The sequence below is a fragment of the Pinus tabuliformis genome, chromosome Q, assembly GCF_031772625.1.
Source record: "Pinus tabuliformis cultivar Carrire ecotype Pingquan chromosome Q, CPIR1, whole genome shotgun sequence".
In the NCBI taxonomy this organism is placed as follows: domain Eukaryota; kingdom Viridiplantae; phylum Streptophyta; class Pinopsida; order Pinales; family Pinaceae; genus Pinus; species Pinus tabuliformis.
The window spans coordinates 537,786,048-537,813,204 of record NC_142296.1 but is presented as its reverse complement, the minus strand read 5'-3'; the positions used below and the strand labels follow the sequence as shown (position 1 = coordinate 537,813,204).

Here is a 27,157-nt window from a genome sequence, read left to right as displayed (position 1 = left end):
CACGAAGAACAAACAACAAACACATGTCCAAAATCCAATGTTTTGGATGCCAAGAATATGGACACTACAAAAGGAATTGTCCTAAGCTTAAGAAGGACAACAACAAAAAAAGGAAAAGGGAAGAAGCTCATGTGACTCAAGAAATAAAAGAAGAAAAAAAGAAGCAAAAGAAGGAAGATCCTTCGGATCTCTACTATGACTAGGTCAAACTCTTTACTTCAAGTCTTCTTTCAAAGTTTTAAGTAGGATAGGAGCATGTAGGAATAAAATAAAATTACCTGGCTAGAAACATCTTCTAGAATCTAGAAGCATGAAGTACATAGAGCTCTAGATACCCATAAAGATGTAGCATTTATAATGAGCATAAAAATGCATGGGTAGAAATATCTTCTAGAACATAGGAGCATGGTAGATATAGCTCAAGATATTCATGTAGAAAGAGCATACCTAGTATAGGACCTCATCCACGATGAAAGGAAAATTGATCATGATTAAGAATCTTAGAAGACCTCCATCATCAAAAAGAAAAGAAACATTTGCAAGGCAAGGGTCTTTAAGATCCAATGATGGAATCTTCAAAAGAAGGTTCATAAACCACAGCAGATGTCTCATTGGGAATATCATTCATGGGATTCAAGAAAAATATGATATGCAGGCAAGTTAAGATGAAGCAAGAAGGACCACATCAAGGACAACCAAATGAAGCTAAGATGATCAAAGGAGAATCAAGATGAGGTATGTATGCATCAAAGTTTAGTCATGTTATCTTTTGTATATTATTGAGTCATGGGAATGGTTCTATAACATGATTAAGTATGAAAGAATCTCTTTCACCAAGAACATGCTCGAAGGCATGTACTACAATGCAATGAAGGTCAACAAAAGAATATGCTCACATAAGGACTATAAGATTGACGACTAAGAAGCAAGAAGAAATGCTAACTAGTCCAGAAAGAAAGCAATGAAGAAACACTCTCACAAGAAGCATAAGATGCTTGAGCTATCTATCTAAGAAGAAGTGAATGAAGAAAGAGATCAAGCATGTGAAGAACACCATGATCACCGATAATCACTATCTGACAAGATACTCTGAAGATATCTCCTGAAAGAAGGCAGGACAACTCTGACAAAGGAAGGAAGGACCTTTGACACCTATGAAGGCCTTAGAGATATGAAAGATGTAGATAATTGATTCTACTCTACAAATATGGTGTGATGAAGAAGCCATCCAAGAAAAGAAAAAGCAATGTTGAAGCAATATCAGGATGAAGTCATGATGGGCTACTAGTTCAAAGCATGTAAACAAACAAGTACAACGAAGCATCCATGAGAAGAGTACTTCGAAGCATGGACAAGATGCAAAGGAGTAGCCTGATGACAAGAAATCCTGATGTATGACAAGAAAGACACTTTCCAATGACATGACAAACCAAAAAGGAAAGTGATCGATGGATGGTGCCCTGCCTAGAAGAAGTTCGAACAAAGACTTCATGACATCAAAGAAAAGAAGGAGATCAAGCAGTTGAAGGACCCATGAAGAAGAAGTTGTTGATGAATGAAAGAAAGAGTCCCTAGTTATGAGGGAGCTCTGACAAGTCTCTGATCAAGAGGGAGTTTTGGATCACCCCTGATTACAAAGGAGTGACAATTGTGTTTTTCCATTTCATGGGTCATGCACTAGACCAAGACTAACAACCGTAAGTCTAGATGAAGGCCATGAATGGAAATGTAGACATAAGATAGACACAACATTCTTGTCTTCACTTGGGAAGAAAGAATGGGAGGATTGGGTAATCATCTTGCATCTGATAGTCTTTGAGGATGTGTAGGGCATCCAAGACAAGAGTAGGCAAGAGGATAGATATTCTTTGAGGGTTGGGAACCGAAGATAAGAATAGTCCTAGAAGGTCATACTCAGAGAACACCCAGGTGGGTATGTACCTTGAGAGACAATGATGAAGGTGTCTATTAATCATTGGTCTCGCCAACATTGTAGCTCATGATCTCATGAAGAGATGGAGTTGTTAGTCAAGGCCTTGCACCATGACAATGTTGATTGATATGATGCTATAACAGATGGATTGAAATCCATTTTCTCTTATGTGAATTCTTCAAAGATTGATAACAGCCAAACACCTTGTAATGTTGTATGAATACCTCCCTAGTTAAGAGGGAGTGTTGAAGGAAATGTAACTAGGTTCAATCATCATAAATGTACTTTTGACATTTGTATTTATTCAAGAAAAGAAATATTATTTTTATAATATATGTCAATGAGTTTCTTGCTCATTGCAGTAGGTCTAGCACATGTCAAAGTGCTATAGGTGAGTCAAAGAGTCAAAAGAATTATGTTGAAGACCTTAAGGGTATGTTACATTATGTATATTTATGTATAAAAGTCAAAGAAGACACCTCCAAGCAAATTCAAGTATCCTCCAAGCAAAGACATCATCAAAAGAAGCAATGGCAACATTAAAAGTACCTATTGCAGCAAAGAAATAGTCAAGTCGGCCTAAGGATAACTAGTCGGCCTAAAGGAGAGACAGTGATCTATATATAGAGGTTGCCCACTCCCTCTCAATGTCATCCATCTCTCTGAAATCAGCGAAGGCAGCCGAGAAAAAGGGTGAAGAAGGACGAAGAAAGGGTCTACAAGTATCGCGAAAAAGGAGGAAGAAATACCGAAGCCTTGGAAGTTTGTTTTAGGGCTAAAAGATAGTCACACGTGCGAAGAACGAGAGGGTCTCTCTACTATCATAGCAGCACACTATTACAGTCACAAAAACTTCATTATTTGGAATAAGAACATAAGCCTAAAGGGTCTCCAAGACAAGCACAGGAAGGAGGAAGAAGGCCGAAGTGAAGAGGATTGTTTCTAGGGCTAGAAACAGTCACATGTGCAAAGAAGAGGTGGGTAAGTCTGCGGGTATACCAGCAGGGTCAAACAGTTCATGAATTAGTGTTGGTTGGGTTTGAAATTAGGCCTACAAGGCCTCCCAAGTCAAGCAAAGAAGCCTCTCTCTAGCAAAGGAAAAAGGACCCTAATTCTCTAGGGTACCTCCCACACGTGCGAGAAATAGGGTTGCAGTGTTGTCACACTAAGCCTTCCACCATACACCAAGAAGAAACACGGATGATCAAGAGAAGGAATGAGTATCCTTATGTGAAGGATATAACTAAGGAAAAGTATATCTTCTAGAAGATCTACTTACAGTGGAAGGAAGGACGAAGTGCCGGAAGAAGGACGAAGTGCTGGGGAACGAAGTGCTGGAAGGAGGTAGACAAAGTGTCGGGGAAACATAGTGGAGAGAAAAAGAAGGATTTGACTTGTGCTTGGAGGTTCTTCTAGTCAAGGGTCTACGGTTTGGCATTAATCAAGAAAGAAGCTTCAATAAGAGAAAACTTACCGAAGGGTTTTCCTCTCAAGAGAAGAGAGGTTTTGGCCCTGGCAGAGAGTCAACATCTTGTGTTCTTGTTCTTATGTTTTGGTAGTAGATTGATGAAGTACACACACATGCATTAATAAGAAGAAGAAGAAGATTAAGGTAACAAGAAAAAGTAAAAAGACTCCACAAATTGTTATCAAGTAATGAAGAATCCTACTATACCTTATTGCCCTAGATTCTTGAACACACTGACCCTGTAGTTCATACAGACGCAAGGGAAGTTGCAGAATGATCGCCATTAGAAGTGGTCCACATCCCTGCAACAGTTCCATTTGAATATCAAATAGAAGAAGGGCAGCACCAATAACGTTGCATATTGCCTCAGCCGACTACCAATCATAGCATTAACCACCGTGCTCAACTCTTATGGGCACGAGACTTCTAATTGGCCACTTCTCTACAAAAGCGACCCAGAATTTGGCCACACATACCAGATGCTCTTGGAGGGCAAGCAAGTTCCAGATTTTCACCTCCAGGATGCACTGTTATGCCACCTGGGACGCCTTTGTCTTCCTTCAAGCAAGCGTGCCAAGATGATTTGGGAGGCGCACTACAGTCGGGTCGTTGGGCATTTCAGGGTCGAGAAAACAGTGGCAGTACTGCAGAAGTATAACTATTGGTCGAATCTTCGACAAGATGTCAGGAAGTACATCAGATCTTGCACTTCCTGCGCCATTACCAAACCGACCATCAAGAAAGAAGGCATCTATACTCCATTGCCTACCCCTATTCGACCTTAGGAATCCATCTCCATGGATTACATATCGAGCCTTCCTTCTACTAAGCATGGCAACGACTGTGTTTTCGTGGCCATCAACCAATTCTCGTAGATGGTCATTATGGCGACCTGCAAGAATAATATCACAACAGAAGCCACTACTAAACTCTTCTTTGAACTAGTGTGGGTACACTTTGGGATCCCAAAGCCTATCATCTCAAATCGGGACAGCAAGTTCCTCAGTACGTTTTGGTCCAATCTCTAGGCAATGTTGGACAACAAGCTCACTAAGTCCACATCTTTCCATCCCCAAACTAATGGCCAGATAGAGATCGTCAACAGGTTGATCGTACACATTTTGTGCAAGTACAACTCAAAGCCTCCACGCACATGGGATGAGAGTCTCCCCTATGTCTAGCATAGCTATAACCGGGCTCTCCATAACTCGACTAGCCACAGCCCTTTTCAGGTGGACTTGGGATTCCAGCGACTATGTCCCATTGATGTGGTCATACCATTTGCAGCCACCTAAGCAGATTCGGCTCATGTCCAGTCTGAAGCCGACAAGGCAAACAGCTTCATTGAGCACATTCATCACATCCACCAACAGGTCCACGACATTTTGGAGAAATCAAACGCCAAGTACAAGTAACAACATGATCAACATTGGTTCCCACACAAGTTTCAGGTGGGCGACAAAGTTTGGTTGCATTTGCAAAATGAACGCCTTCCCGGAGCCTATCGAAAATTCAAACCACTCTAATATGGTCCTTACACCATTACCAAGGTTGTGGGAGACAATGCATTAAGCTAAGCATTCCCCCATTGCTCAGCCTGCACCCAGTGTTCAATGTGAACCGCCTTCAACCATACTTCCCACCATTATTTGACACATCAGACATTGCAGAACATCTCACACCAACAAAGTTAAATCCATACTGCATGGAACAAGCCACAACTGATCAGATCATGGACACACAGATCAAGAATACCCGATAGCAAAGGATCGAACTATATCGAGTTGTCAACGCAGGCCAACTCCTTCACCAAGGCAAGTGGCTCACTAGGGACCAAGTTCAGCAAAAGTTTCCTCATCTCATTGAGGAAATCAATGGAATGGGGACCACTGCTTCCTAAGGGGAGAGGAATGATCCAAGTGGATATTGGTGGCCACCCGCCTATTCCACTAGGGCCCCCACCATTGTTTCTTTCAGTTTTTCAGTTTCTTTAATTGTAGCACAGTTTTCTATTTTGGTAGTTTTTCGGGTCCTGAACTTCCGAAGCCGTTTTGAGGTCCTAAACGACGTTTTTTGGGAGAATCACTGGGTGGCGAATATGAATTTTCAACTTAGTATTCGGTGTTAACAGTTGTAGTTCTCGGATAGATCTTTCTAACGAGGTATCGTATGCGTCAAATGGAGATCGTATGCCAAAGTTACGACCCCGGGAAGTTGATGTATCAATTTACCCCAACGAGGCCCATAGTTTGATGTTTCATCTCCTAGGGTTAGGTTTTTGGATGTTTGGGGTTTTCCATTGCTTTTCAATAATAAATAGGCCCTCAAGCCTCAGTTTAACACAGTTCAGAGTCATGTAGCCACCACATCTCTTCTCAGAAATAAGCTACCACTGCCCGAGCTAGTGTAAATTCGGATCAGTCCCAAAAAACATCATTTAGGGCCTCAAAAAGGCTCTGAGAGTTCAGTACCCGAAAAACTGCCAAAAATAGTAAATTGTGCTACAATTAAGTGAAAAATTGAAAGAAACAATGGTGGGGGTCCAAGTGGAACAAGTGGGTGGCCACCAATATCCACCTGGAGCAATGTGCATCTCACCCATCTAACATTAGCACTTGGATGAAGGTGGATTGCCACTCAAAAGGTACTTTGATCATTTTGCAATCAAGTGCCTATACTTGTTTGTTTTTAGGAATTTAGTATGGAGAATGGGGTGATCTGGAAGATTGACAGACCTCGACCGTATTCTTGTTCTCTCACCTCACCTGGGGGTTTAATCTTTGATCTTAGTCTAGTGTGACCTCCGTTAAGGACCTTTGGGTTATAAGAGGGGCACTACCTAGAAAACCATGATTGAGATAACATAGTTACATCTTCCCATATATCATAACTAACTCCACCCATCTCACATTACAAACCTTATATCCCACCTCCATTCTTCGAGTACAACTTGTCATTAGTTCTTGTCGATTTGGCACTCGCATGTTTACATACCTTGAGTAGGGACTAGATACTTTTCCCTGGGACGTTGATGCAACTAAAAGAAAAAGGAAAGATCATATCATGGCCACAATAAAACAAAGAAAGCAAATCAAAATGCAAAAGATGGCCAAACACATAAAGATTAGCATGTGGGGAAAAGCCTAGCATGATCTCTACCTCACTCCTATGGCCATCACCCCATTCTTGAGCACATGTTGCTCCATTACATCAAAAGAAGAAACCCTTGCATGTTCCAACCCCGATGAGCGATAAACTAACTCATTTTAAAGGGGTAATAAAACTGCTACATCATACAAAGCAAGCTCTAAACCTTGAGCTATAAGTGATAATACAAGGAAAAAATCAAGAAGCAGCAAAAGGGGCACAAGAGAGGTGGAAAAAACAAAGTTGAGTCGATAACTCATGTATCCATGAATGCTCCCTATACACTCGGGATGTGGACACCCCCATTAGTCGGTCCCTTTGACCATGGCACTTGGCCATGAAGCACCCTCCCCTCCATTACCACATTATTATTCACTAACACCTATCAATTGAAGGGTCGAATAGGGAACTATTACTTCCCCTTAGGGGCTGGAAGCACCTAATAAGGTTGACGTTTAACCACCCCTACTTAAAGAGAAAACACCTTTGCGAGATCTAGGTCTTGATTTTGTAAATGGATCCTTGTTTGAAGTATTAGATTACCCTTAACATTCAAGTTTGGTTCACTTAAATGCATTATTCATCTTTGTCCCTAATGACTAGTTGCTTTCACTAGAATCCATGTTGTTCTTGTTAGGTGATTCAGCAACACATGCCTTAGGCACCCACTCCACAGGTACCCATGCCCTCCAAAGGAGTACATTGGTCAAAACTAGTGTAACGTTGAGAGTTTACAGCCTCCTAGCAGCATTAGTAGATGACGTGTCCTAGAGCACCTCCAGGACCCAGGACATTGGTTGACTTTGACCCAAATTTGAGTTCTTCGGGATGACACCACTAGACCCAACATGCCCCCAAGCTGGCGTTAATGAAACTTGATGGGCAGGCATTGATTCAGAGCTCAAATGAGGATGGTCTCACACTAAGAGTCAAGGGAGGGCTTGTTGCACCAAAGGAAGACCTAATGTTGGAGAGGAGGAGGCCCTGTTTGACAGATAGAGACCCATGGAGACCACTTTATGGCACCCCAACTAGATCTTGGGACCCCATAGGAGATGACACATCACAGTCCTTGTCATGTCATATGCCTCTTATACTTTTTGTTAAATGGATATTGATTATAATTTTTTTTTACTTTTCACTTGAATCTTAACCTAAGTACTTCTCGTTTCAAAATCTCTTGCCTTTGGTATCTAAATACCTCGTCTTTCGTGAATTTTGATACCCTTTCACAGTGGCTTTTAAGTGAGGGTGCAAAAAACCATGCACCTTTATTCTTTGAAGATTTTGTTTTAAATACAAACCTAGAGTTAGAGTGTTTATTTTGAAGAATGAAACAGCTTCTATTCTAAATGCGACTCTTATCACTGAATTATAATGTTTGAATCGAGCGGATCCTTATAGCTTGAAAAGTTGTGAATTCAAGTCGTGAATTCCATCAGCCCAAGTATCGAATTAGAATAATGCTATGAGTATAAAGGGTTCTGCCCTCTTCCCGACAAATGCAACCCCTTGCTAGCAGGACATGTCTTGCAGATTTTAATCTATCTTGACTAAACCCTTTTTGGTATTTCCCATACACAGCCTCAACACAGAAGTAGGTATATCTTCGCCTTCTCTCATGCAACGATGCGATGGGTGGCGTGAATTTAACTTGCAAACTTGGCAAACGAAATTCTAAGCAACCCTAATATGCACCAATGGTTACACAAGGATGAGAGAGACTTGGCACAAGTTTTATTCCATTTACTCTATGTCGATGCTCAATCGGTGTATTTTGTTATTTTTATTTTTTAAATGACTCTACCAACATCATAGTGATTTGGCAGCTCACAGATTAAATGCTCCTGTAATTTCCATAAAACCCAATTTGAATCTTTTGTTTTCTGATACTCCACCTGATCTGCTTAAGAATTTTGATAAATTGCCTCAATTTGAATAGTAAAGGTGAGATTTTGGTGATTGTAGTTCTATCTTGCTAATGGTGCAATTTTCTGCCCACATACGTTCATTTAACTATTTGGCCTCAACTATATTTTGACACAAACAATAAGTGATGGTTTTTATTATATGGTATCAGCACCTTTGTAATTCAATGTTGTCTTTTGATTTTAATCAACTATCTGTCCTCGTTTGTTATAAGCAGGGAAATATTTTATTTTATCTTATTTTTTCTTTTTCAATATATATATTTGCAGCAGAGCTCCGTTAGCAGAATCTGAATAGCCAAGAGCCTGAAGTGGTCTAAGACTAATGTAGCCAGAGAAACTTGGAAGTTTATATGGCAAAATGCCAAATTACACAGGGTCTTGAAATAGAAATGGCCAATGGCCAGATCAGAGTAGCTCTAATACCAATGTAACAAACAAGGTTCATACATAAGAATATTCAGAATATATGGAATATGTAAATATCCATTTATAGGACAAATAATATATTCATATAAAAATATAGAAATGTATAAAAGATATGAGATGATATGATGTAGTTATAAACAATGTTGCAAACATCGGCATCGGGATAAAATCGGCAAGGCTCTGGAAAACCAAAAAATCGCAAAAATCGGAAAAATATCGGCAAACATTGGCAAAATCAAGATACCATCAAAATATTGGTAAAAATCGGCATACATCGGCTAGGCCAAAAAATCATGATTTCGAGATAAAATCGTGATGTTATCGAGATGTTTGCAACACTGGTTATAAATGAGGATCCACTTGTATACCTGGGCAGGTGCCCTTTCATGAACAGTCATGTCCTTACCCTTTAGTATACTAATCATCATTAACTATTAATTAATTATTTATATTCATAACACTAGTTTATTTTAATGTGTATATGTTGGTCCCACACAAAGCTATGTGTGAACATCCCACACCTCATGAGGTATGTGTGGGCATCCACAGCATGAGCTTACCTGTGTACCTGCATGTTTCATCCTTCAGGTATGACTGGGTTTTACCAATGATGTACCCCATGTTGCAGAAATGACACCCAGGTATGCTGTGTACCAAAGGTGTGGAGATGTGTACACTTGTAACCATATTAAAAAGAGATGAGCTGGATGTGTTAAAATTTCAGTACATGGTAAACAGACCTGCAAATTTTAACCCTAGACAGTTGGAAAGCTTAAGTAACTCTCAAATTTACTTCTGTTTGCTAGATTTAAAACATATACCCTAAGTGAAAAGAACTATTGCAGCACTCAGAAGATCATCTCTGTTTTATATATTATCTTGGGATAAAAGGAAACACTGCACACTCACAGGTTAAACTAAATAATTAAAAAAAATTAACCAAAGAGCACCCTGCCATTTTCGTATGTATGAGAAGACCTATAGTTTACGTCTGACTCAACCTATCTTAGGAACCTAGGTAGGAGTGTCCAGCCTGAATGCAACGCATGCAATGAGACCTCTATATAGCTGTGCCAAAACTAGATTAGGTATCCTCATGCAGAACACCCTCACACTGCTATTGAGATCAGTGCATCCCCTATCTAATTCCGAAATTAATTCTGACAAAGTGAAACCAAAAACAAAAACTCCTAATCTGGAAAAATCTAATTCCAAATAGCAGTTAATTCTGGACAATGCCAGCACGCACCTTCACTGGTTTCTAGAAAACTGAATAACGCCTTCACTCTTCCTTTATTGCTGCACCATCTCTCTGACCTGCTGCACGCTCTGAAAGAATGAGCCATCACTGTGGAAAACCAGCTCCAGGAGCAACCAAAGTATCCAGGTATGCAAGTCACAGGCAAATTTCGTGGACTAGATGCCCCTCAGACCTGGTTATGAGGCACATCCTCTCAAGGCATGTTTCTGGAAGTACTTTTGACAAAAGAAAAAGAATTCGGTCTTGCTCTCTCTTCCAACAGCAGTTAACTGGATTTTGAAGAACTGGAACATGCTGGAAACAGAAAAGATAATAATGCTAATTATACGCTACCATGTATTCATCTCTGATTTCGAAGATGCCAATGGTTTTTTAGCAAGATCCTTGGTTTACAGAAAGAACCATCCTGTTGATGAACTATTGAACAGTAGAAATTGATCCTCTAGAAAATTCCCCTAGAGCAGCCCCAGTTTATGTGCAACTTCATAATCATTATTGTATTATTGTAATACATCTGTAATATTAGTAAGCATTGGCCTTGCAAACTATTGGAACTACTGACTCAACCAATCTGCAGCTACATGTGGAAACAAGTATAATAGTACGGATATGCTCCATTGAAATAAAGTACATAATTTTAGTACAAACACTTTGCAAACTATTGCTCCAAAATTTCGAAATGAAGTGCTCAGAGATGAGTAACTTTGAATGGAAAACAATGGGTAAATACAATGAAAAAAAAACATAAAAGATAATGTCTGAACAACAAAAGAAGTTAAAACAAGTAAAATACAGAAACCCTTCCAAAGTTCTGCAATTAGTAGATGAAGTGCTCAGAGATGAGTAACTTTGAATGGAAAACAATGGGTAAATACAATGAAAAAACACCTAAAAGATAATGTCTGGACTCTGAACAACAAAAGAAGTTAAAACAAGTAAAATACAGAAACCCTTCCAAAGAACAAAACAATTTGCCACTGCAGCGTTAAAATGATCAACAAAAACAGCAGATGTTGATGATAGAATAGGAGAAGCAGGCTTGGCAGCAAGATAATCTGCCTACTGACAAACAAATTAATGATCAAATGGGCAGCAGATTAGAAGCGACCAAGGGAACAGGGAAGCGATCCTTAAAAAATTAACTATGATTATAAATAATAAGGTAACAAGAAGTGAGGTCCAATGAGGAGTTTCCAGGTTTAGATAAGATACAAAAGATAATTTTATTAGCATACACTTAATGACCACTGAAGTAGGTCAATGGGACTGCCAAATACAATAATGTTGATACAAAGCAGGAACACAAAGATGCCTCCTAAAGAGAGGAACAGATCCATAAAGTAAGGTGCTGATCTAAGCTAAAGAATGAGAACAAAACTTCAGAAGAGGAGAGCAGATTTGAGAGGAAGATGTACAAATAGCATGAATTCAGAATCTGGAGAAGCCAAGAAGCCCGTGTATCAGAGACCACGACAGCTAGCTCTTCTAACATCCAAGGCCAAGTGGAGAAAACTCAGAATAGAAGACTGTCCAGAGGAGGACCCAGAGGATGATCTTGACTGCATACTGCACTGCTGCCCGGAAGAGGTCAACCTCTATTAGGGCCATGGTGAGTTCATCTAGCTGCCTGGGTGAGATCTGGACCAACAATGTTGTTGAGGCCTCCAGGAAGTGGGGATAGACCCACCAGCTCACATTGATTTGGAATCGGAGCCAAGGTCACTGTCCATCTCTCTTTGTGACCCTGGCAGATGAGAGGACCATACAAAAGGAATTGGTCTTCCAGTGGAATAGGGTCTACAACGTGGCCAAAGAGTATGGTGGGATCTGGAATGACAATGTCGTCAAGGCCTCCAGGAAGTGGGGATAGACCCACCAGCCCACATTGATTTGGAATCGGAGCCAAGTTCACTGTCCATCTCTCTTTGTGACCCTGGCAGATGAGAGGACCATATAAAAGGAATTGGTCTTCCAGTGGAATAGGGTCTACAAGGTGGCCAAAGAGTATGGGAATGAATCCTAAAGGCTTCCTGCATGTACAAGGCCAAGCATCTCTTGTCAGATTACCTGAAGAATCTAGAAAGGATTTGTAACTCCTTGAAAAGAAAATCGTACCTCCCACATATCTCGTAGTATATGGGGCAAGGGAAAATGAAGTGCACCTCTATCTCAACCTCTTAAAGATTGCACAACTACAAATTCCATTCAACATCTTGAGTTGGTGCTCCATCTCCACTTGAAGTCTATGCGAACCTACTCTGAATTGGCCCAAGGAAATACAAAGGGAATGCATCCAATGACGATAAGTGTAGCGAGGCCAAACAATGGGTCCATATCTCAACTCCATGAAGTACTCAACAAAGAAAGCCATCTTGGAAATAACCCACCCTGTAGGTTTATCCAAATAGTCTGTATGATACTATGAACCACCTATAAATGTCATCCAAGATGGATCCTGTTCAACACTTGCCTAGTAGGGAGGAGGCAACCTGGAGCATCAAAAGAGTCTCTGAATGGAAGAAGTCAATGCATTGTAACACCCATAGACTCTAGAAGATCTGAGACCCTTGCAAACCAACATCGAGCACAACTCAAGGGGCTTGCCAAAGCAATAGACTTTGATGAACAGTAGGCCAGGTACAGATATCGAAGATTGCACTACAAATCTTATTTAACAACTTGAGGTGGTGCTCCATCTCCACTTGAAGTCTATGTGAACCTACTCTGAACTGGCCCAGGGAAATACAAAGGGCATGTGTCCAATAATGACAAGTGTAGGGAGGCCAAGCAATGAGTCTGTCTCCCAACTCCATGAAGTGCTCAACATAGAAAGCCATCTTTCGACATAACCCACACTGTGCGTTTACCCAAATAATCTGTATGAACTGTCTATAGATGTCACCCTAGATAGATCTTGTTCAACTCTGAAGGCAACCTAAACCATTAAAAGAGGCTCTAAATGGAGGACGTCAATGCATTGTAATACCCATGTACTCTAGAAGATTTGAGAGTCGCGCAAGACAACACCAAGCACAACCCAAGGGGCTCGCTAAAGCAATGGACTCTGATTAACAGTAGACCAGTTACCGATATCAATCGCACCCCACTGCCAAGACAACGAAACTCCAAACCCAATTCGGAGTTGCAACAACACTAAACATTGGCACAAGTCAGAGGGGTTCAACCCAATGTTATGAACATCGTGATCGAGATTAAATCAGCGAGGGTCTGAAATCGGAAAAAAATCAGTAAAAATCAACAAAAAATAGGCAAAATTAAAAAACACAAAAACTAAAAACAAAAACAAGATTAAATCGCGTTTTTTTCAAAATGAAAAAATCGCCGATTTAATCGTTTCAGACAAAAAATCGCGATTAAATCACGATTTTCGCAACACTGGTTCAACCCCATACTCTGCCAGGATGATGTGTGGAGGGACTGTCTGTTTGCATCTAACGATACAACAGTGAAGAAGGATCTGCAATCTCTCAGCCAAGGCCCAATCAAACTCTAGTAAACAAGGCCCCCAAACCTTGAAACCATAAAGAACTGTGGGTCAGATGATCTCCATGAGAGACATCTTTGATAGAATGTCATGAAAATGGTGACAGAAACACCATGTCTGGTGAAGGGCGAGGTATCCGTAGCCCTTGTTGACCCGGGGCTAAAGAGCATGCCTGAACCCAAAACAAGGCCCTAAGAATTGCACCTCCAAGTAAGTGTAGGTGTAGGTGCTTGTTGGAATGAAAAGGAAACCAACTCCTCCAAAAAAATTAACAACAGAAAGAAAGGAAATCAAAAAATGAAACACGGTGAACACACGGGCAGAACCTGGTAAAGTTGGGTATGCAATACCATTTGAAACAAATGTGGATTTTATTTAAAGCAAGAATCATTACAGTATGTCAATGTTAGGTCCTCTACCTACAATAGGCATGCTTGCAGCCAAATTTATTAAAACCAAAGTTCTCTAGTTTCATGATGTATTATATTCATTGTCTAATCCAGAAACAATGCAACTTTTTCAGTTTCCGTATGTGTAATATGTTGAAGAAAGTGTAACTAGGTTCAGTCTTCATAATGACATGTAATTATGCCTGATGTAAATAATGTAATAAAGAGAACAAAATATATTTATTGTATTCCTTGCATCATGGGTTTCATGAGCAAGAAGTGTTATTCATAGGTCAATGACTTCTTCTTGTTGTCTTTAGGATTTGTCATAATGAATAGGAGTCATTGTAATATTTATAGTCATGTTATAATTGGAAGAAGCCCTCCAAATGACAAGCACAATCCTCGTCATCACGTCGGCCTGCAAATGAATTAAAAGACCGTCATGTCAGCTTGCATAAATGACACATCTCTTTGCTGGTTCAAGTCGGCTTATTATGGAGACATAACTACTATAAATACCCAGCTAGGGTATCTGCAAAACAGAAGTGAAGAACTTGGATTTGTCTGAAATTTTCGGAGGTCTGTCACAGGGTGATTTTTGGATGGGTACAAGTCTGCAATCTGCATTACAGGAGAACAGTATCTCGGACCTCTGAAATCTCGGACAAGGTACAGGGGAGCAGACATCTCGGATAAAGTGCAGTGGGACAGTATTTCACACTGTTGATAATATCGGCAATATTCAAAAATATCGCGATATTTTGAGCAAAATAATATATCGCCGAGAAAATATCACGATATTTTCTGTTTTAAAAATATCGCGATATTTTCAAAATATCAGCAAATATCGGCAAAATATCGGCTATGTTTAAAAATTTGAAAAAATTATTTTTTATGCTTGCCGATATTTGCCAATATTTTCGCCAATATTGCCGATAAGATGTTTTATGGACCCTCACCGATATTTTGCCGATACCGATATTAGCAACACTGGTATTTCAGATGAATGAAGTGGCTCAGAATCTCAGATGAGGACAGCAGTCCTATGTTTCTCGGATGGACATCATGATCTCTGTCTCGGCATACCTAACACAGTCGTGTGATGTGGAGGATCCATGTGATCTCATAGTTACATAGTTACAGTCTCACGAGGAGGATCTCAATGTGGCATACATCCTAAACATAGTCATGAACTCGGCATAGTTGCAATCATGATGAAGACCTCAGTACAGCTATCATATATATACCTCAGAATGGAGATCTCATTGTTGTAACAAAAATCTTGGTGAAGATGTAGCATTGGTGCAGCAGTGATGAAGATCTCAATGAAGGTGCAGTCATGGTGCAGCAGTAATGAAGATCTTTGTGGTGCAATAACGATGGCCTCAATGGTCGAGCAATGATGATGATCTCAGTAGTGACAAAGAAGAGGATTGGTGCCTTGATCTTGGAGTGGCATAATAGGTCAAGGGTCATGGTCTTGGTATTCGTCAATTGGAATCTCTATAAGAAGAATTTTGTGGGGGTTTTTCTCTCCAAGAGGGAGAGGTTTTGGCACTGGCAGAAAGCCAACAACTTGTGTTCTTGTCTCTTTGTTTTGGTAGCTATTTGATAAACTAAAGGAAGACACACTCTAATAATAACAAGTGAAGATTGGAATAAGAAGAAAAGTTAAAAACACCTCACAAATAGTTATCATGACTAGAAGAATCTCATTAACTCTAATTGCCCTAGACTCTTCAACATAATATATATACAAAAGCTACCAGAATTCGGGCTTTTCTTCAAGGCAAACAGATGTGCAGCTTAAAAATCTTTTTAAGGGAGTATCATGATATTTGACGAGAAAAGTTACTGAAAATATACAGCAACAAGAGGGAAAGAAAATAATTAAAGATGTTCATTTTCCATATTTCTTTCCAAATCTAATCAAAAATGAGTTTGCTAAATGGCATACATAGGCTTGTCGCTTTACCCTGCATGCAGTAGGCAGCTGGAACAACGACCAAACATTCACCGAAAGACATAGTAGCATTTATTTCTTACATCATTTGAGAAAATAAAGATAAAATGCCCATTAATAATTTTTAGTTGTAAATTTATGCTGAGCTATTACCAACCTTGCAACATATTCTCCGTTTCTTTCCCATATTCTTAAATAATTAGTACTCGAAGCAGTACAAATCTAGAATTAGCCATTACTTTTCCTGCTATTCTTTTCTTCAATACCTGATTGACCAAATCGAGCTCTTAAAATCTCAAGAACTTCCTCCATTCTGACATTTTTAACTGCAAGTAACACCATGGCATGATAAAGAACATCAGCCATTTCTGAAGCAGTGCGTGACTTGTCTTCATTGTCTTCTAATGTATGGCACAGTTCACTAGCTTCCTCACTGCAATATAAGGTGACATCATGTTAGAGGATAAAAATACAAAAAAAATGGGCAACATATGGAGGACGTTGGGCAGACACAAAAGAAAAGCTTAGAAAGAGCATCCAACAAAATTATCAGATAAAATAGATACCGTTAAGAGCTGAACAAAAAATTCATGAAGAACAACCACATTGATGTTCAGAATGCATATAAAATAGCACAAGGTTCTTACTTTAATTTCCTAAAAGAATCGTAAAATACAAGAGAGGCATTCAATTATTCCATCATGACAGGAAACGGGACGCCGAATAGACCTGCCACTTTAAGGGATCATGTACTTCATGTTTAGCATTTAAGGGATGATTTTGATGATATAATCAAGTTATTTGTCATGGTATCACAGTATAGTATTCTTGGACTCTAGAGGCCATTCAGAACTTCAATATTTGTCTATCTGTGTTCAAATATGTATCACAGTCACTATTATTTTGTCATACTCACTTTTACAGGCTATATACATGAACAAATTTTGCATGCTTGGTGTCTAACAGTTTAAATATACATTGATATACACGAATACACTTTTTAATCAAAAATTCATATATTATTATATTTTATGAATTTCTGAATCGATTAGTTCTTCAACCCAATTTTGTCCCTATTCCAATCCAATTTGAGTTTTGGTCTTTTTCAATTCTGCTCCAATCCTGCTTTTCCAATTCTAGTCCAACTCTACTTCTCATAACTTGTGTGAAACGTTCACCTTCCCATGTGAGTTCTCTAGAGGCATTTTCTACCACTTTATGAGGTACATTGGGATGGATTTATTTCTAAAATGGCAAGTCTAAAGATCAAGAACTATGTCATACTCTAGAATCAAATTACCCTAATGTCAAATTTTGGAAGTTCAATTTACATTAGAAGTTTCATCCAATTACCTTCTTTAGGGCAAGAGACATGGAAAACTTGGGGAATGCACTAAAAGGAAAGCAGCATTCCCATCTGACTTCTTTTAGAGGAATTTTCTACCACTTGATGAGGTACATTGGGATAGATTTATTTCTAAGGTGACAAGTCTAACAATCAAGAACTATGTCATTCTAGAATCAAATTACCCTCATGTCAAATTTTTAAAGTTCAATCTGTTGAGAAATCCTAGGGCAGCTAGATAGGGCTTATTTAAATTGATTTCTCTTTATCATGATAATTTTTTGTGAGATTATTATTACTTCTTCTATGATTTTGTTCAGATCATCAAGATAATTGTCAAAACAACGAAGATCACAAAGACAACAAGAAAACACCAAAGATAGGCTCCAAGCCAGGGCAAAACCCCTCCAAGGGGAAAACCCAAAAGATCTTATGTTCTTATAGAAACAACTTTAAAGGAGACTTCCAAGACCAAACAAGACCTCTAGTTCTCACAAACATACAAGTCACCCGACCAGGAAAATGAGTCTTCTTCACTTCTGCAATTTTGGATATACAGTAACCCTTCTGCAACTTCGGGCTGTGGTAACCCTCTGCAACTTCGAATAGCGGTAACCCTCTGCAACTTCGAACTGTAGTAACCCTTCTGTAATTTCGGATTGTGGTAACCTTCTCCAAACCGCAGATCAGAGAATAATGGGATGCGAGCTTCCTTTAACGATTTCTTTCTTCCTTCATTTTAGGCTTCATCTAGCCTCTCAAGAGCTTTTCTAATCCTTCCTAGCCACAAAACCATATCAAGAGATATCTGTCTGTGTGTCACTTATGAGGTCAAAGATCCACTTATTTATAGCCTTCCAAGTGGCTCTACAAGCTCACTCTAGGTCGACTTTACTCGCTGGCCGATTTGACCTGGAGAAGATACCTAGACACTTCTAAAAATAAAATAAAAAAACTTCGATACAAATGCCCAAATGGGTCTTGACAATGACACTTTGATTTTGACTCAAGACAAGAACCTTAGAGCACACAATGGGTGCTTTGACGTAGGACCCAAATACTTTAAGAATGAAACCCATGCTCTAAATAAATAATTTTCTTTAAAAAAAAAAATAGTTTTCTTTCATTTGACAAGTACAATAATAATTACATGTCATGAGCCAAATACAATTATGAACACCGATACTAGTTACATTTTTCAACACTCCCTCTTAACTAGGGAGGTATTCATAATTGATCAACTGGTACAAGGATAGTACTCACTTTGACAAGTTCTCATAAGAAGAGTATCATCATATGCAATGCTAGGGATCTAGATACCATAACTGCCAAGGTATCCCCCGAATAGGGACTAAGGTGTCATCAAAGCAACTTCTACTTTAGGTACAATCAGGCTACAGCCCTGGTATCAATCCAACTGGATATAGATACCATCCAGGTCTCCATGCCAAGACACCAACCCTAAGGGGTCCAAGTATCTTAAAGGTAAAACACTAAAACAAAGCTCCACAAGACCAAGATACCCTCCCACACTGTGATCCAGACATCATCAAGGCCAAACAACAACTAAGATCTCAATACTAACCATCCCAAGATGTCCTCCCAAGTACCATCATATGGGCACGCAGCCTAAGGTACTTCATCTCTCCCTCTCAACCAAATCAAAACTTCTTAGGGAAAGATCAACACATCAGCTACTTTTCATCTTTCAGAACATCATGTAGCTCCACAAACCCAACCAATATCAAACTTCCAATATATTGGTTCTCAATACGCTAGTACAAAATTTGGGGTCCTCAGTCATTCTAATGCTACTTTGTTCATCAAAATATTCAAAAAAATCTTGAAGGAAGCTTCCTTTTCCAACCGCTCAAGCAACACCAAACTCAACGTCAACACTTCTCAAAACATCCGAGTCTTATTCACGAGACATCCAAACTAACCATCAGTAGTGCTTTAGCTATTCTCCAATCTCTTTCTCTCCTCATGTACAGTTGTTAGTCTTGGCCTCGTGTATGATACATGAAGTAGATAATCATGTCCTCCCTCTCAACTAGGGGCATATACTTTCCTTCATCCAAGCGCCTTCTCAACTTAGGGAGATAAGTCCATCATCAACAACTTTATTCTTCCAACTACACAGGCTCTTTCTTTTGCATCAACATATCATCAAAGAACTTTGACCTTCCAAAACTTTATTCTTTTTATCAAGGTCATATTTCAAACATTAATATAAACTTCAATGTCATCAAGGTTATTATAGCTCCCTCTTTCCATCATGCTCGGCATCATTATAAAGTCATCATCAAGTGAGAGGTAGGCATACATCTTTACAACCTCTTGAAAACTATGTACCTGCAAATCTCATCAACAAGTACAACCAACCACAAGTATATATGTATAAGAGCATGGAGTTAATCTTTATCAATCTAGGGTTAGCATGGAATCATAATGAGAGCATCTAGGGTTATCAAAACTTTGAATAACATCCAACAATTCAACCAAGTTAGGGTTTCAACCATAGCCGAAATATTTACACCTAGGGTTTCATTTTCATGCCATAGGGTCTTTTATCAATTTCTATAAGGGTATTTTCATAGACCCTAAATATTATCATCAAACCCTAAAAAGCTAGGGTTTCAACGTATGCCCTAGATACCATCAACAAACCCTAAAAAATCAAAAGGCTACGACAAGAGTTGATTTAATCTAGAGATCAAACACCCTAACAGATAAGAATCTTCATGATTCTATAGCAAGCCCTAGATACAAGAGAGTTATTAATATAAAGCAAATTTACAATTGATCGTACCTTTTTATATGATGGAGACATAATATAAATTTTATAATCTTAATCATATTTTGAAGGGCTACCTCTCACCATGACAATCTTTAATCAATGTCTTCACAGTTCATCTTCATATGAGTCTACCTTTACCAGAGTGCCCAAGGATCCAATTTGATTACCAAACTACCATTTCCTCTATTCATCATGCTTTTCACAAGATCAACATATCTTTCTAATTTTGTTTCCTTCATTAAGGACCTGCAACATTCATTGACAAGTACTACCAAGCAAAATATAAAAGTACAAAAGCATGAAGACAATTTCATTGATCTAAGGAATCTACTAGAGTGATTTCCTAGGGTTTTCAAATACAAACCCTAAACAATTCTAGAGACATAATGATATACCCTAAATTTCATCCTAGTGAAGATTTGCCACATACCCTAGACTAGCTACAAGCCCTAGAAATCAAGAGCTAGGGTTTCTAAGAATGAACAAATTAGGGTTACGGTTCCCTTATTGACTATAGTTTACTATCCCTAGATGTAAATAATCTTTAACAAGATGAAGATAATAAACCCTAAACTTTAAATATGTCACAAAACCCTAATGTATTTCATGTTAGACTTTTAACAAATGAACAAGCTATACATACCTCAAGATTACATACCTTTATCTTCCATGATCATATGAAGTCTCCACAATGCCGACTTCTAGATGCTATGAACTCCTTATTGTCTTCAAAGATGCCAAAGTATGCCTTCAAGGGATACTACATCCTTCATTGATGTTATGAGCAACGCCAAAGTAAGATGTTTTGTAGTTTCTTCGACTTTCTTACGCAACTTTCCCACCAAACATACTTCTTTCATTGATTTTGTATTCTTGAATCTAAGTGTTATTTCTAGTTAGGGTAGAGTTGTTGCAGGAACAAAACTTTCCTTTCTTCAATTCCCTCATTCTTGTTGCAAAGGCTTGTGACTTTCCATGAGGATCAGTTTCATCCTTTGGCTTTAATCGGGTTTCTTCCATTACACAATGAGACCACAACTCATCGAATTTGGGAGTTTGAATATATGGTGGTCACAAAAGAATTCCATTCTGGAGGCAAAGCATAGAGAACATATGTTGTTATTTATGCATCAAAGATTGTCTTTCCAAGGGCATGCAACTGATCTCTTAATTGAGATATCTTCACAAGGTAGGATGCAATGTCTTTTTCAAACGATACCCTTGTTTTGTATAATTTGATCCTCAAGGATATTTCCTTGTACTGAATAGAGCTTCATCAATTTGAGTTTGATGAGATCTTCTAGGCACACAGTAATGTTGGCTTGCTTCAAGTTGGTCCCAAGATGGTAAGATGCTTTCACCAAAGATTTCCAAGAATAAGAGGCAATACCACTACTCTTCAAAATCTGGTTAGGGCTTCATTTATCACTGAAGTAAACCTTTCAAATAGACCCAATATGCCTTACAAAACAGAGATTCTTCTTATCCTTCTAGGTCAACTTCTTTGTCACTAATAGAGCTCAGTCCTCCTATATAAATGTGTATAGTAACCAAAAGTTCCTGAGATGATTTCAAGACCCTTAAACTTGAGCACAAGTTTTTGTTCCTCTTCACAAATCTTCATTTCTCTTCTTAAGTATGCGGCCTAATACAGGACTCTTTTACGCATTTCAAGAGAAAGATGTTATGGTTGCCTATACGGTAGTTCTTTCAAGCTCTCGTCCTTCTAGAATTGGAATTCGATCCTAATTACAGAGGTTTGGTCATACAAAAGTAGCCCAGAAATATTCTATTCCAGTGTGGTTCACCTTCTAGGTAGCTCGGCCTTGCTAGACTTGAAACCTATGTTGCCAGGAAACGTGGGTGCGGGGATGGGGATGGGGACGGCATTTTTGGAAACATGGTGCATGGGTTCGTCGGGTAATATAATAATATTAAATTTTAATAATTATATTTAACAAAATTCAAAGTAAAAGTTATGTTAAAACTTAATAGATGTTAATAGTAAATATTAATGAGAGACTAAGCTATATTTTATGACAGCATAACATTCTTTTGAATCTTTTCCATGTAACCATGACACTGTGACAGCTATGTGAGAGAGCTCAAGGCTACTACTAAAACTGAAAATTCAAAATACATACTAGGATAAATGCTAGACTCAGCTATTTGGGTGAAAGTTGAAACTTGGGACAGATTTTGTCACACACAGGCTTTAAAATTAAAAATAACTATGCAGCTTAGGTTCATTTGCAAGGATGCCTATCAATGAATCAGGTTGTAGTCGTACAGACCCTTCCTCCTACACAGCCAAGGAGTGTTAGGCTGTTAGCATTTCTGCCTCCTGCTCTAATTTCAAGACAGCTTTTCTCCTTATTGAAATTGCTCATTCTGGCTGGAGCTTGAGCTTGTAACTTTGCTTTGAATGTTTAGTCTCTCCCATATAAAAACACAATTTTTTCATAGGAGATTCTTCTCAACCTGATAGTGGTCTAGAATTTTCTTGATGTCTAATCATCCACCTGCCCCATGCATGGTGTGCTCTGTGGTAAAGCAATCCCAAAAAGTTAAAAGTTAAAACAGTGGCAGCCTTACCCTTCCACAAAACACGCTTATTCATTTAGGCATATTTTCCTAGTTTTAATCTTAACATGATGTTTTCAGAATGCTGTGAGAAATTGGCAGATTTTGATACTTAATTTAGCCATTGTCCAAAATAGCCCTTCGCCATTTAACAACATCAGCTAATTACAACTTATGGCTGGTCTCAATCCTACTTTCTATTTGACCGAAAATGTCTGAACCTGTATGTGTGCATTTATAGTTTATAATTTGATGGTTATTAACTTATTAACTTATTTGGCTCAGGAATGAATGTTTCATAAATTATTAAATTCATTCCAAATTGATTTACAAGAATCTACAGGCTCAAATTACAGAGTAAGAGGTCTCTTTTCCAGTTCTGGTTTCGATGCCATATAATATTAAAGGCATTGAAGATCCACAAATACAGGAGATTCATAATTTACATTGAGACTCTAACAAACCTTGGGCATAAGTTTTGAAATTGTTTTTATAGCATAAGACTAATGGAGAGACTGATAATAAGAGTCTCCTGCGGTAGGAAGGGACTCATGAATGTGCAAACAGCTACCCTTTTTTTCCAACTATGGTCATCACCTTATTAAATATTTCCACAAAGCTACAGGCAATATGATATGATATTCTGCTTGTGGGATTGTACACCCATAATGTTCCTTTTATAATATTGAGATATCATAATCATATATGATTTCAGAATACAGTGTCGCTCATAAGTTTTGAAAAACTTATCACTGTTGATAAATTTTTACAATGATTCATTACCCTTGAGCAGCACGTCATGCCCACAGAGCAATGCTAAGGCATGTGAACAAAGACAGTCTTTGGAAACTGTAATCTTTGGAAATGAGAACACGGGTCTACAGAGAACAGAGAACACGGGTCTACAGGCCTGGGTTTTTGGTTTTAAACTTTTATGGAAAATTGAAATAATAAAATTGCAAAGGAAAACTTGTAAATACCACGGTCCACTGTCGTTGAAGCTGCTCTGTCCACTGCTGCTGACGCTGCCCACTGCCCACTGCTGCTGAAGCTGCCCACTGCCGCTAAAAATGGTAAACGGGGACGGCTCAAGCCTCAAATCAGTGATCATAGTGTTTGTTCCAAGAATAATCACGTATCACGGTATCAGTATATTTGCTTGTGTAAAGACTCAAGAGTTAAAGTCTTAAAGATTTAGGGTTTCTTAAGTTTACCTTTGTTATAAGTTATTTATTAAATTTCAATAAAAAAAAATTATTTGAAAATTAAATTTTTAATATAGTTTTTTTATGAAGAACCCAAAGAACCCAACCCGAAGAACCCAAGAACCCAAGCACCCGAAGAATCCGAAGAACCCGAAGAACCCAAGAACCCAAGCACCCGAAGAACCCAAGAACCCGTTAAAGGAAAAGAACCCAATTTTTTTTTTTGAAGAACCCGGTTCTTCATGGAAGAACCTGGTTCTTTTGGGTTCGTCTGGGAAGAACCCGTACCCGAATCCGGTACTTGGGTGCGGGAACCCGGGACGGGTTCGAGAACCCCACCCCCGGGTGCGTGTACCCATGCAACACAGCTTGAAACCCTTTTCCTTTTCCTTCCTAATCAGTGATATTCTAGTTCCCTTATGTTATTGAACTTACCTCTGATACCATGTTGAGAAATCTTAGGGCAGCTAGATAGGGCTTATTTAAATTGATTTCTCTTTATCATGACAATTTCTTGTGATATTATTATTACTTCTTCTATTATTTTGTTCAGATCATCAAGATAATTGTCAAAACAATGAAGATCACGGAGACAACAAGAGAACACCAGAGATAGGCTCCAAGCCAAGGCAAAAACCCTCCAAGGGGAAAACCCAAAAGAACTTCTCTTCTTATAGAAACAACTTCAAAGGAGACTTCCAAGACCAAACAAGACCTCTAGTTCTCACCAAGATACAAGTCAACCAACCAAGAAAACAAGTCTTCTTCACTTCTGCAATTTTGGATCTGTGGTAACCCTTCTGCAACTTCGGATTGTGGTATCCTTCTGCAACTTCGGACTGTGGTAGCCTTCTGCAACTTCAAACTACGGTAACCCTCTGCAATTGGACTCTATTAACCCTTCTACAATTTCGGACTGTGCTAACCTTCTCCAAACCGCAAATTAGAGAATAATTGGATGTGTGCTTCCTTAAAGGGTTTCTTTCATCCTCCGCTTTAGGCTTTGTCTAGACCCTCAAGAGCTTTTCTAATCTTTCCTAGCTACAAAACCATATCAAGAGAGATCCATCAACGTGTATATTTATAGCCTTCCAAGTTGCCCTACAAGCCCACTCTAGGCCAACTTTACCGGTTGGCTGACTTGATCTGGAGAACATACCTAGACACTTCTAAAAATAAAATAAAATTCTTTGATACAAATGCCCAAATGGGTCTTGACAATGACACTTTGACTTTGACTAAAAACCCTAGAGCACACAATGGGTGCTTTGACCTAGGACCCAAATACTTTGAGCATGAAACCCATGCTTTAAATAAATAATTTTCTTTACTAAAAAAAAACTTTTTCTTTCTTTTGACAAGTACAATAATAATTACATCATGTCATGAGCCAAATACAATTATGAAGACCAATACTAGTTACACTTTTCAACACAATCTACATTAGAAAGTTCCATCCAATTACCTTCTTTAGAGCAATAGACATGGAAAACTTGGAGAATGCATTAAAAGGAAAACAACTTCAACTCATAAGCTACTTATCCACTCTTGCAAGGGAATTGTAGGATCTAAAAACAATTAATCCAATCTCTAATACTTCTTTTGTTTGAGGTCAGATTACCTATAAGACTTAATTAGTATGTAAACCCACTTGCCAAATGAGGATTGCCTATCACTACAAAATCCATATACCTATTTTGCTTATCTTGTTCTTGTTAAGAAATCTTGGGCGGCTAGGTTAGTAGATTTCTCTTACTTTGATAACTGCTTGTGATGTATTTTAAACTTATCTTGATTAGTTTCTTCTTTCACTTATTATTATTATGTTCTTATCATCAAACAACTACCAAACCATAAAGAACAATGAGACAAGAGAACACAAGATATAGGCTATCAGCCAGGGCCAAAACCTCTCCTTTTGAGAGGAAAACCTACAAGAACTCCTCTTCTTATAGAACTTCAAATGATGAATTCCAAGACCTATGACCCTTGACCAAGACCCCTCCAAGACCAAGTCAAACTTCTCCTTGAAGCACTTTCTCAACCCAAGTCAAACTTGCCTTCTAGCAACCTCCACTTCTCCTTTGACCAAGAATTTCGACCTGCAATTTTGAGAGCGACTTCGGCCTCTCTTACCTGCAACTTTTGGCCTCCCTATTATCCCTGCAATTTTGCACATGTGACCAATCTAGGGCAGATTGAAGTGATTCTTTTCTTCGCTTGTCTAGGACTTATCTCCTTGGAACTTCAGCTTGCAAGAATGATCCTTCACATGCTAAATTTTGGCTTCTTCAAGGTCTACAATATTCCACTTCAAAAACCCTAATTGCAGTCACACATGTGAGAGATTTTGTCCAAAACAGTCTTCCAAAACCTTCATTCTTCCTTCCTTTCATTACTCCTCTTCCTTGCTTGGCTATTTCTTGTCCTCTTGAGCTATTGATCGAACTTCTTCTCTGATCGAATGTGTCCACAAAGTGGTCGAGATCAACCTTATATGCTTCTTGAGGTGGTTGAACAGCCCTTCCAATAGGCCGACCTGGTCTCCTTGAAGGCCAACATGTTATAGCATGTTTGACTAGGTCTTGGAGGGTCTTTGACTCAAATAACTTTTTCCTTACAATATGTAACATGCCCAAAAGGGTCTTTCATACATGACAATGACTCAATTGACTTGTTGACTTAATGACAAGCCCTATAAGCACTCAATGGGTGCTTGACCTATATAAATAAATTTTCCTTGAGCATGAAACCCATGCCTCAAGAATGACAATAATAAATTTATTTTCTCTTTACATCAAATACATAAAAACATGATTACATATGTCATTATGAAGACCGAACCTAGTTACATATTTCAACAGTTCTAAGTTGATTAAAGGATTTTATTAAGTACTTGTAGCATCTCCTAGGCCATTTGATGATCAAATTTAACTAATTGGCTCATGGAATAGCACTACATGTACAACGCAACAATAGGGCGAGTACTACCTACTATAAGCTCAATGGTGTTGATTATCTTGTTCCAAGGAAAGTCCCTTGGAAATCATTGCCTGACTCATGGTAAACAATATCAATCAACTCTCCAGATTAGTAGTTTCATAAGTGAGAGTAACAATATGCCTTCTTGGTTGAGCGGATCACAGCACTCTAAGTCACCAGGTTCGTGTTCGAGTTCGAGTTCGGCGACCATGAAAT

The 27,157-nt window shown here is 38.7% G+C and overlaps 1 protein-coding gene across 1 annotated transcript in view; it reads right to left on the bottom strand.

Moving 5' to 3' along the window:
* Positions 1–15,950: 15,950 nt before the first annotated feature.
* AT-IE (histidine biosynthesis bifunctional protein (HISIE)) overlaps positions 15,951–27,157 on the bottom strand; it is a 190,338-nt gene continuing 179,131 nt past the window's right edge. The window contains exon 5 of the mRNA XM_089384819.1: positions 15,951–16,459. Coding sequence (XP_089240945.1) covers positions 16,255–16,459 — 205 coding nt within the window. The 3' untranslated portion in view covers positions 15,951–16,254. The remainder of the gene's footprint in view (positions 16,460–27,157) is intronic.